The sequence below is a fragment of the Tasmannia lanceolata genome, unplaced genomic scaffold (genome assembly GCF_043159265.1).
Source record: "Tasmannia lanceolata isolate RefF3 unplaced genomic scaffold, GAP_Taslan_0.1 ptg000003l, whole genome shotgun sequence".
NCBI lineage: Eukaryota > Viridiplantae > Streptophyta > Magnoliopsida > Canellales > Winteraceae > Tasmannia > Tasmannia lanceolata.
In genome coordinates, this window is record NW_027518680.1 from 2928267 (window position 1) to 2940184 (window position 11918).

Below are 11918 nucleotides of genomic sequence, written 5' to 3' on the forward strand. Positions count from 1 at the left end.
AATCCCATATTATCGGGATTTGCTAGGAACCATCGCAGAAAGGCATTTCACGGCCATCTGTTGCAGGTGACAGCAGCTACACCCGCTCACTTTTCAGTAGATTTTGTCTTATTCTCATTAGTAGGTATGAAACTCCTTTGTTTTTATTTTTGGTATCTTATATATAAGATGCCATTTCTTCTGTATGTTTGATTCTGTGCATCTCGTGTGTTGCATGTGTCATTTTTCTACACATTACAATTATAGTTTAATAACTATAATTAATATAATAAACAGGAAAATGAAATTTCAACCCCCTTTCCCAGCATTTCCACCCACTCTTGTCTGCCTTTTCATGAAAATGAAGTCATTTTCAAGAAGAAAACAATTAAAAGGGGTGAAAATTCTGGGAAAAGGTGTGGAAATGGGCAGAGTTCACGTAGGTCCGCGGGCTTTAATACCTGATAGAAAACGGGACATGTTCTCAAGCAAGCATAGGATTATAGGAATAGAAATATAAAAGTAATCACAATAACGGATTAATCCTTAAACCCTTGCCTTTAAGGCCCAGCCCGGCCCACAATCGGTGGGCTTGAAGTCCGAGCAAGCCTTCTGTGACAAATGGGCGGAGAGGGAGAGAGTTGAGAGAGTGGGAGTGAGGGATGCAAGAAACAACACTGAAAAACAAGGGAAAAAAAAATCTCAATATGAATTAGTGAATTTTTTTATCCTTGTTTTTTAAGGGTTTTCTCCTATCCTGTCGTCTCAACTGCCTCATCTCTCTCACCTCTTCTTTCTCATTCGTTGGAAAAATAATCCAAGTCCAACCAAATTTAGAGTTTTTGTCTTTATCCAAGTTTGGGTTTTAAAGAGTCCAAGTTAAAGTATCTTTCTACTTTCTGGTGTCGGTTGTGCTAGTTTTTCTTCTTCATAAAGGATATTAGCTAGGTAGAGTTTATCTATTCAAGCTTGTGTTATAGTCTAATTGGAACTGTGAAGAAAAAGAAAAACGTCATTACGTTAGTAGCGTGTGATGGTTGCACGTACAGGTGGTCTATTTCAAGACTAGTTTGGGTTATGATGTAAGATGAAGAAAATAATAAAGGGAAAATACACTTAGACCCCATGTGGTTTCACATTTAACTTAGCCCCTAATGCTTAAAAGGTTACAAGTAGACGCCCTGTGGTTTCAATTTGTGTAAGGTAGACCCCTTAGTTGACTGTTTGTCCACTGATTGAAGGGTTAGGATGATCCTATGGAGATGATTTTTTGGGCACACCCTATTTATGTTAGGGCCCATCAAATGATCATCCAAACAATGTGGGCCCACTGTGTTTTAGGTAGTGTTTGGATTCGGATATGGGTTTGGGCCCACTACCAAAACACAGTGGGCCCATATTGTTTGGATGATCCAAAGCGTTCATTTGATAGGCCCTGACATAGATAGGGTGTGCTAAAAAAATCAGCTCTAGAGGATCATCCTAACCCTTCAATCTGTGGACGAACACTGAGGGGGTCTACCTTACACAAATTGAAACCAGGGGGTTAAGTTGATTGTGTCAGAAGCCACAGGGGGTCTAAGTGTATTTTTCCCAATAATAAAAAATATCCTCTCCATTTCTCTTCATCTATTTGTGTATTTCTAGTTTCTTTAATTGTACAACAATTGGGCTAACAAATATTACTAGAAATAATTTTTCATGGTAGCCAAACAGGCCCTTAGCTTTCACCTTAACCAAGCCTTAAATGTAATGGATCTTACATACCCATTGAGCACCTAGTCCATCGTCAACCCTACTCTTAATAGAAACAAAATTAAAAGGCAGCCATGCCATATATTTGAGACTTAAGACGAGACTCACACATTGAGCTTTTGCTATAAAAAAAAAAAAGGAATCCCTTCTCACAATAAAAGCTCAACCTAAATTCCCACATGGTGTTTTCCCTACAGTGATGGCCCACTAGAGAGTCGATGAGAAATATCTATGAGCAAAAACAAGAAGATTACAATATTCTTATCCTGATAGATTCAATATCAGAATCGAACCTATAAACGCTTCTTTGGTATCTCTTTCCTTTTTTCCTTGAAATTAAGGTGTGAGATTAAAACTGTTGTTATGCCAACTCTATTCTTAGGTCACTCCTATGTCATTCATGCACCATAAGGCTGCTCAATAAGAAATTAACCTGAAATGAGAGAAGATAAACTATAGTCACGATAAGAAAATCTAGATATTCAATCCAACAGTAGCCCACTTTTTAAGAGGCTGCTGTTGGATCAAATATCAAGGGCGATACTTTTATCGTACCGCGGCACCATATAATTTCTCTTGTTTTATAAACTTTATGTGATTTGAATGCATAAATATAGAGCTTACCGGCCATCTCTTCAGATTCCAATTCTTGGTATTTCAACAGTCATTCATCTCATCATCTGAGGCTCTTACCCTAGGGCAAGATGTGAAATTATATGAAAGGATTGAAATTTCGGTCCGGGTCGAAAATTCAGTATTTTGGCCGGAATTTAAAACATTTGTATCCGGCATTACCTCTATGGAATTTTAATGATATTTTACTTTAGGAAGTAAATGTCTTTCTTTATGTCATTCAGATAAAAGGGAATAATAAATGAGCACTTACAACTGGAACGAGATGGCTGGTTCCAATTTTCTCTATTTTCTTAGAGTTCAAGTCCTACTTTGAGATGAGCATTTAATACCTATAAAAGTAAAAAATCTTTCTTCTTCTCTAACTCCTATTTGGATGTGTTAGCGGCATTGAAGGTGGCCGCGTATATAAAGACAGTGATGGGTCAGGTCGGCCTATGAATCTTGTTAAAGGAGAGTAGTCCTTGCATGAACGGGTCTAACCAATACAACATTTATTATGCATGTGCAAGTGTTCATTCCATGTTAAGACACTTGTCTAGCTTTAGGGCCATATATGTGTCTATGCGACATGGGCGTTTAATATAGGCAATAGTATACACTTGAGGTGGAGAAGAGAAATATAGACATGCACACAACCATAAATCCAAAGTTGGTTGAGTTCGTCGGACCACTTCATCATCGAGGGATTTGCTAGGAACCATCGCAAAAGGCATTTCACAGGGCGGTTGTTGCATGAGAGAGCAGCCACATAGGCTCACCTGTCAACGGATTTTGTCTTATTCATTTAATTCATCTGAGGTGGTTGCTCTCTCATGCAGCAGCCGCCCCGAGAAATGCTTTCTACGATGGTCCCTAGCAAATAACATATATTTTGGGAAATGATATATGTACAAGTATGTTTTGATAATAGGCACGAAATCAACTTGTCCCATAGCCATAGGCCTTTACCATATGTATAATGACACGCACAATTAAGGTTGCTGACAGCTTTTTGGGAATTCTAACATCTGGTTAAGCATAAATCATATATGAGAAGGTGGGTTTATGCCTGTTATAAAAACATATTTGTGCTGATATCATTCTTCTTGTGCATTTCACGTGGATCACACCGTGTAATTTCTCCTAACAACCATATTCATTTCGTTAAAAGCTGCATATACGTTTTGTTTCTTTAATATCCTATCAAGAAGAAAAGGCAGTGGGGCCTACAACTTGGGATTATCTATACCATTCATTTCTCGGAGTCCACAACCCTACCATATACGTGGTGCAAAATGGACGGCTCAAAATGTTCAAAAAATGTCGGCATAAAATCGAACGATTATGATCATCCTGTGGAAAGAATTTTTAGGAATAGGCCCAACGGAGACAAACAAATAAATGTCATTGATCATTCAAAGTTGTAGGTCCCACCATTTTTCTTCTGCCCGTGTATTTTCCGTGGCCACCATTAAGTCAATAAAGGTGATTAATGATACCGTAAAGAGAGGTTGAGGAAAGGGAAGCTAGTTGATGACTTGAAATGAACGTAAATCAAGTTCCTCTTGTGTTGGTTTTACGACTACGTGTTTTCTGGTGTACCTTGTTTTTCCTTTTAACAAAATAATTTTGCAAACTTTTTACTCATTTTGTTTGTAGGTATTTATGTTGTAGAGTAGTTGTGTAAGTAAGAAGGCAAGCGTTGTTGAATGCACCTACAACTTTCCACATAAAATAGTGGTAAGTAGTGTTCGTTTTGGGTGAAATCTAAGATGTATTGTACTGAGATCTAATATTGGATGTAGAAAAATTATAGTTAGATTGTCTAAATCAATATATATTTATATATAGTAATAAATAATCTAATTCAATTATATCCAAATGCGCTCCAAGTGCATCCTATGAACTACACAAATAGAGTTTTTTTTTTTTTTCTTCTTCTTTCCATTTTAGGTGTTTAAGAGCCGTTCCGTTCATGTGAACTCTCCATAACACTTTTAAAAATATTTTTATTTTTTATGTATAATTTAGTTAGTAAAATATGATGAAGAATTGATGAATCTTGCATTGCTATTTAGATTTAGAATTTGATAACATCTATAGATAATCATTTTAGAATTTTGGATGTATAACAAAAGTTTTTTGCATTATCTTTCATTATCTTGACAGTCATTTTAAATCCATTTTGTTGGCTTTATCTTTTTTTCTTTTTTTGGGAAAATTACAGTTACACCTCCTCAACTTTTTAACACATTCAACGATAACCATGTAGTTTCAAACTCATCAACTACACCAACTGACTTTTCAATGTGTATAAGGTAGACCCCCTTTGTTAAAACACTATCATTGCTAATTAAGATCTCTGGTTCAACCCATATGCATATGAATCAATTCAGAATTGGAGGGGGTCTACCTTATACTTTGATTCAACCCAAATGCATATAAATCAATTCAGAATTGGAGGGGGTCTATGTTATACTTTGATTCAACACAGATGCATATGAATCAATTCAGAATTGGAGGGGATCTACCTTATACTTTGAGTCATTCCGTCAGGTTAAAGTAAATGTAATTTCCCCTTTTTTTTTAAAAAAAAAATCTATTATTAACTTTGGTAATTATTAAGGGAAGGATATTTTAGTTACCATTTGGAAAGGAGAGTAGACTAAAGCTCCAAGGGTGTGTTTAGATTGCCAAAATCGGGAATTAGATCAGTGTCTGATTCTGTCTCTCAGTCTCTGCGATTTTGGAGTTTGGGTCGGCTTTGTTTGTGTAAAGGGAAACCCCATACATGATTTCAGACAGATTTTGTTACCGCCCGAAGAGGTGGATTCTTGATTACGGACCCTCTTCTTGACCTCCAAATCTATCTATCTATGTCTAGAGAAAATCTTTCTCAGCGAGTAAATATCTCTCTCCCCCTCTCCCGAATCTCTCCTCTCCTCCCCCTCTCCAAATCTCCCCCCCTCACTCTAGAAAATCTTTTCGAGCGACAAAATCTATGTCTCTCTCAGCCCTAGCTGATTCCTTTGATGAATCCTACTGCTTATCCAAACATTAAAATGGGAATGAAAATTCTGCTATTAACAGAGAGAATTGGAATATAAATGGAATGTGATGTCTATTTTGATTCTAGATTCCGCAATCCAAACGCACCAAAGCGTAGTTTACAACTGAGATTTTCTCTAAAAAAAACTACATAGGAAGTGATATATTTGCCCCACTTTTTAACTTGGACAGCCCCTGTCGTGTATTTATTTATTTATTTATTTTTATGGGTAAGCTGGGGTAGGCAGACCCCTACCAGATACATTAAAATGAGAAAAGACAGATACAGCAAGAAAACGGAAACAATCATGTATTTATTTATGACTACTCTTTTACACTAAAGGAGGCCGTCCCAACTAAAATGGGGGTGAATATATCATTTCCTCGAGCAAAAGGAGGAAGGTGGCAATGGTTATTTAAAACGGGCGATTGAAACGGGGGTCCACAACTTAAAAACGGACTCTTTGGATTTGCTTCGGATATTGATGTCGATGACCCACAAAAAACTGATTTCATTTCTACAACCCAAACACAATCCAAGAAAAATCTTTTTCACATTCATCCAAAATATGTGTCAAAAAACAAAAATGATAAGTAGTCATCTACCCTTTCCTTTTCGACTCAAACCAACCAACCCATAAAAGGGAAAGAGCGTTAAAAGAGACAAAAATCTAACCAAAACGTGGCCCAAACAGTAGAGAAGTCTGATAAAAAGGTTTCTCTCTTCTTTTTTCTCTCTTCTCATCCTTCCATTCATCTTTTCTCTCTCGTACTGTTTGTGGGTTGTTCTTATTATATATTTCTGCTCCAAAATTTACCCAAACAAGGACATATTTTTGTTCTATTTAAATATATGTGAATGGGTCATGAGCAGAGTCGTTTATGTGCATGTGGATGGAGGAAGAGGAAGAGGGAGAGAGTTTGAAGTCTTTGAACCAAAGGAGAAAAAAGATAGTTTTTAGGAATAGGATTTTCTAATACATATATTAGAGGGAAAGAGATGGAGGGTATGTTGAAAGAAAGTAAGAGGGTGATCATGAAACCTGTCCCTTTGAAAATTGGAGTGGCTTTGGCTCTTACCTTTGCATTCTATCTCTGTTCCCATCTCAGAACCAAAAAAATTCGTCCCCTTCTAAAACCACCTTCAGGCTTGTTATCTCTGTTTCTTTCTTTCTTAATTTATTTATTTTTCTCTTTGATGTTATACCTTTTGGGGGGTTTTAGTTTGTAGCTATGATTTTAGATGTTTTGATTCAGGTGGTAAAGTTGATGTTGGTGGAAGAGAGGGTCTCAAAGAGATACAGTCATCAGTGGTAACTCAACATGTATGTATGATCCTTTAATACCCATTGATTTTCTTCTCTTTCAATGTTTTAGTTTTTTTTTTCCCTGTGAATTGATTGCCTCTAGCCTTCAATTCCTCAGTTTATTTTTCTGGGTTGCTTGGAATATCTATCTCTGGTTAGCCCATCATTGGACATGACCAGTTTATGGAATTCCAAATGAAAAATTAGCTTCTTTATGTGAGTAGATTGCCATGAAGAATCTTGGTTTTTACTTCTGGGGTTTTCTCAGATTTCTTGTGTATGGTCTTGGTTGAGAAGTAAGGGAAAGGGTTGCTGGTTTGTGGGTTTGGCTTAATCCATTTTAATCCTTGTAATTTTGCTTTCTCATAGTAGAATTCCATGGGACTTGTCAAATGAAAAGTAGGAAATTTTCTTTCTATTTTTATGATCTGTTTATTTTTGAAGATGTGTCTTGAAAGAGACTAATTGTGTTGTGATCCTTTCCTTCTCATAGGAAGAAATACCCCAGAAGGTCATCCATAATACAGTCATTGGGTTTTCCCCCAACAGTAGAAATTCTGTAGATGAAGAGGGTTTCCTGTTGCCTGAGTTTAACGAGCTCATACCGAAGGAGTTTATGGTAACCAGGGATTCACCAACAATGAAAGCTGTTGAGGTCCATGTCCAAAAGACAAGAAAAGGAGGCAACGCAATGGAGGAAATGGAGCAAGAGATCATGAACTTGAGGAATATGGTCCAAGTCCTTCGAGAGAGGGAGAAGAACATGGAGATCCAATTGCTTGAATTTTATGGCTTAAGAGAACAAGAAGCCGCTGTCCGGGAGCTGCAGAACCGTTTAAAGATAAACACTATGGAGGCTAAACTTTTCACTCTCAAGATCGAGTCCTTGCAGGTTGACAAACAGAGGCTTGAGGCTCAGGTGTCTGATTACTTGAAGGTCACGGCTGAGCTCGAATCTGCTAGAGCAAAGATCAGGCAGCTGACGAGGAAGATAAGGTCAGATAGTGAACAGACCAAGGAACACCTAGCCACCCTCCAGTTGAGGGTCTCCAATTTGCAAGAACTGGAATGCAGGGCTGCTAGGGATGATGCAGAGGTTCAGAAGAAGCTCCAAAGGCAAAAGGGTCTGGAGGACGAGTTGGCGGAACTCAAGAGGGCAAATTCAAGGTTGCAGAGTGAGAATTCTGATTTGGCTATGAAGTTAGAGTCCACCCAAATCCTAGCTTCTTCTTTTTTTGAGGGTTCAGAGGCAAGTAATCACATCCTTATTGGACTTTGTTAATGTTGAATAATAAATGATTAAACACAACACCAACTCCAACAGCTTAAGCTTCTTGGGTTCAAAACCCAACAACCCCTTGATATTAAAAATCCACGTGTACGGCCCCAAAGAGGGCCCACATGTGCCACGTGCACGGCCAACCCAAAAAGGAAGGGCCACACGTGAGGGGGAGTGTTGAAGTATAAGTGATTAAATAGCACCATCTCTAACGGCTTAAGCCTTTGGAGTGATTGGTTGGTTCACAGTTAATCCCAGGCTTTCTTCTGTTTCAAACTAACATAGAAACTTTGTTGCAGCCTGAAGTAATAGAGGAATCTAACCGTCTAAGACAAACAAATGATGAATTGACGAAGGAATTAGAGAGGCTCCGAACGGATCGCTGTGCTGACGTGGAGGAGCTTGTTTATCTCAGGTGGGTCAATGCTTGCTTGCGCTATGAGCTGAGGAATTATCAAGCCCCTCCTGGAAAAACAGTTGCGAGGGATCTAAGCAAGACATTGAATCCCGAGTCCGAAGAGAAGGCTAAACAACTCATACTTGAGTACTCAAACTCAGGAATTGACGAGAGTAGCATCAGCTTGATGGACTTTGATTTGGAATATTGTTCGTCATCTCAAGCATCCACTCTCACAGAGATGGGTGAGTTCGATGATTCCTCTGTCGATGTTTCGTACACTACGAGAAATAGTAGCACAAGCAAATCGAAATTTTTAAGCAAGCTCAAGAAATTGGTATTGGGAAAGGACAGTCATAACAGTAACAATAACAGTAATACAGTTTCATCTACAGACAGAACTCCGACAAGCTGTACTAATTCGGGCAGAAGGGCATCATTTTCATTTGGTTCCTTGGATGAACTGCGAAGGACATATTCGCACCGTAGTTTTTCTTCCTGCACGACTGTAGAACATTCCACCAACAATCTACATGGATCACATGATTCGGCAACAACTCCAAAGAGAATGGAAGCCCAAACAACTGATGAGAGACAGAAAAAGATCACTCACTCTAAGAGCATGTCGAGGTCTTCATTGGATTTCCACAGTTCAAGGAGCCTACAACTAGAAAATATCAGGGAAATCGAAGACAAGGAAGAGAGACAGAGTGATGTGGGATCTTCGTATAGATACAGGAGAATGGTATTGGGAGAGGGTGGTGAGATGGATTTGGTTGGTGGGGATTGTCGGTTTGATCAGGACTATGATGGTACTGAGAAGTTGGAATTGATGAAATTTGCTCACGTATTGAAGAGCTCGCGCACGAACTCAATGTCACACTAGAAATCATCATCCTTTACTTATTTTCTATCACAACCAATGGTTTAGAGGATTCCATCTTCCCTCAGGTACGCCTACACCTACTATTTCTCCCATCCCATTGCCTGGCCATATGCATATTTTCCTGCCAGCATGGGATAGGTTAATTCATACAATATGCTCCAAATAAGTTGCCAAGAAATCTTTGTCGTGGCTAATATCTAGAGCCCAAGTCTTATCTTCTATGTTTGTTGAGCTGGACATGACTATGATTATGATCTATGCATTTATACAGGGCTAATTTACACCATCTCTGTAGGATCCTACTCTTAAAATTTCTTTACTCATTCAAATCTCTTTTGTTGTATTGGGGTTTTGTATAATTTCTTCTGCCATTTTTATCATTGGAACCAACCCTGCATTAGCAGGCACCTCTGAAAGAGGACCATGGAATTTTATAGGTTATTATGAGCTTTCTTTAGTTTGTCAATGAGAGAATAGTTTATAGGTTATTATATTTTTCGTTTTATTTATTAGACTAATGATACATAACATACTTTTTACCAATTTAGATCTGCATTGAAGGAACAAAACATACAAGAGAAATACAGGAACAGACAAAGGGGAGCCCAACAGAGGGCCCCCAAAACAGAACTAAGCTTTTCACATTTTCAGTAAGAAATAGAACACACTTAATATCAATCAAACAACTGATTGATTAGTACAAGAAAGGATGCTTTTTTATTTCTTAAAGTGGTTCTTTGTATTTCTTAAGGATACATGATAAACAAGCTGTAATCAAAGGAGTGTCTCAGATTGCATGGAATTTCATCTTGGCCCCATCCATCGGTCTTGGATGAGGAAGGTACCTTATCTTTGCGTCCGGGTTGATGAGTTCCCACCTTGAGACACCACCAAATAGCTTAACCCTCAGTACTATTTTCATGATTCATATACTCTAGACAAATTAAGCACTAGTTTGAGATGAATCTGAAGGGATTTCACCTGTAGCCCATGGCGAGATGATGAAGAAAGATGGAGAGCTGTGTTCTCACCAGCATGTTTCCTGCACAAATCCTCGGTCCCAAACCAAATGCTTGCAATGTTCCTGGCTTTGGAAGTTCCTGAAAAATCATTAGCAGAAATTCTTTCAATCAGCAACTCGCGTAATTCATGAATGCTACTAGAGGGAAGGGAAACCATTTGTTGAGACAACGCCCATTGCAAAATCCCATCGTGGGTAATTTTAGTTAAAGCAGATTGGAATCAGGCCCCATTACCAATGAAGGTCTGATTCTGTCTGATATACAATTCACATGAATCAAGTAGGGCTCACATGTGTTGGGTTTCACCATAGTAGCAAATATTTATGTATCTTTAGTGCACATATTTTTTGTGGTGACTGCAACTGTCCTAGGTTTCACTATTGATGAGCCATTCATCATTATGCCAATCTTCTGAACTGTGGAAAGATTTTTAGTTGAGAAATCCAACGGGCAAAATACGATTCAATTGCATGCAAAGAAATAAAAAGGAACAAACTACAAGATGCACACGCCAACTTTTTATGTTACATCCACGGGTGAGATCATGATCTTCCACTATGAGAAAGCAAAAAAGCAAGGATTACAAATTTACAATGAATAAACCCAAAAACCACAATTCTTTTCGTCTCTTCTACTATGAGAAAGCAAAAATATAAGGATTACAATGGATAAACCTGCAACCCCTTTCCTCCCTTCTCAACTAAGACCATACACACAAAACAAAAAGGAAAACCACTCTCAATTTCTCAGATGCGAAATTACAAAGAATAAACTCTTATCTTTTTTCTGTCAGCATCACAGTTGGTTGTGTGGTTTCTCTCCTCCTAAGGTTTTCAATACCTTATATAAATAGTCCCTCACTCCATCCTAGTTACACTAGATAACTAACCCAAGGAGAATCGCATGGGGAGTGAGAAACAATACACTGTCCCAATACTTTTTTGATGGATATAACAGTCCTTTTCTTACTTTCTAGCCATCCAAAAAGGCCACAAACTGGAGACAGAGAATTGACAAATGGGCTTAAGTTTGGGGCATGGCCATCTATAGAAAGGCCAAGTAGATAAACAGTTTGAATCATTGGACATATTGACCTTTAGTATGAATTTTCTTGCCGAAAAATATGTGCATCCATTGTATAGCAACTTATTACCTGAAAAACATAAACATAAATATGAGGAAACTGTTGGTGCGCTTAAGCTCACCAAACTTATGGTGAGCTTAAGCACCCAATCACATGGGGGCCCACTTTGTTAGGATGATCCAAAGCATTCATTTTAAAGTCCCTTACATAGATGGGGGGTGTACCAAAAATCAGCTCCATAGGATCATCCTAACCCCTCCATTTGTGAAGGACAAAAATGGACAGACACAAATCTGCCCATTTTTTGTCCTCCACAAATGGAGAGGTTAGGATGATCCTATGGAGCTGATTTTTGGTACACCCCCTATCTATCATAAGGCCTTGCAAATGAATGGTTTGGATCACCACATGTGATTGGGGAGCCATGTGATTGGGGAGCTTAAGCGCACCATAGGTTTGGTGCGCTTAAGCTCACCAACAGTTTCCTCTAAATATAAAATATTATCACGATTTTTTGAAAATATTTCCAATTTTACTTTTTTTTTC

The 11918-nt window shown here is 38.2% G+C and overlaps 1 protein-coding gene and 1 long non-coding RNA gene across 3 annotated transcripts; one reads left to right on the forward strand and one right to left on the reverse strand.

Moving 5' to 3' along the window:
* The first annotated feature begins 6059 nt into the window (after positions 1-6059).
* On the forward strand, positions 6060-10730 carry LOC143847785 (protein CHUP1, chloroplastic-like). Of its 2 annotated transcripts, none has more exons than XM_077356552.1 (4): positions 6060-6112; positions 6655-6722; positions 7198-7953; positions 8283-9732. In XM_077356552.1, the coding sequence occupies exons 3-4, from the start codon at positions 7321-7323 to the stop codon at positions 9264-9266; spliced, it is 1617 nt and encodes a 538-aa protein (XP_077212667.1). In that variant the 5' UTR covers positions 6060-6112; positions 6655-6722; positions 7198-7320; the 3' UTR covers positions 9267-9732. The 2 variants fall into 2 exon arrangements, 1 of the variants encoding a protein (XP_077212667.1); XR_013235230.1 differs by lacking the exon at positions 6060-6112 and adding an exon at positions 10254-10730 and having other exon boundaries at positions 6135-6722; positions 8283-9331.
* Positions 9849-11616, reverse strand: LOC143847809 (uncharacterized). Its single transcript, XR_013235235.1, has 2 exons — positions 10248-11616; positions 9849-10144 (listed from the first exon to the last, which is right to left on the reverse strand). It is a non-coding gene; the product is annotated as an uncharacterized LOC143847809 (long non-coding RNA).
* Positions 11617-11918: the final 302 nt, after the last annotated feature.

Coding starts and splice junctions, on each gene's coding strand:
- LOC143847785 (XM_077356552.1), top strand. CDS start 7,321: ATGGTAACCAGGGATTCACCAACAATGAAAGCTGTTGAGGTCCATGTC. Junction 7,954..8,282: donor CTTTTTTTGAGGGTTCAGAG/GCAAGTAATCAC, acceptor ACTTTGTTGCAG/CCTGAAGTAATAGAGGAATC.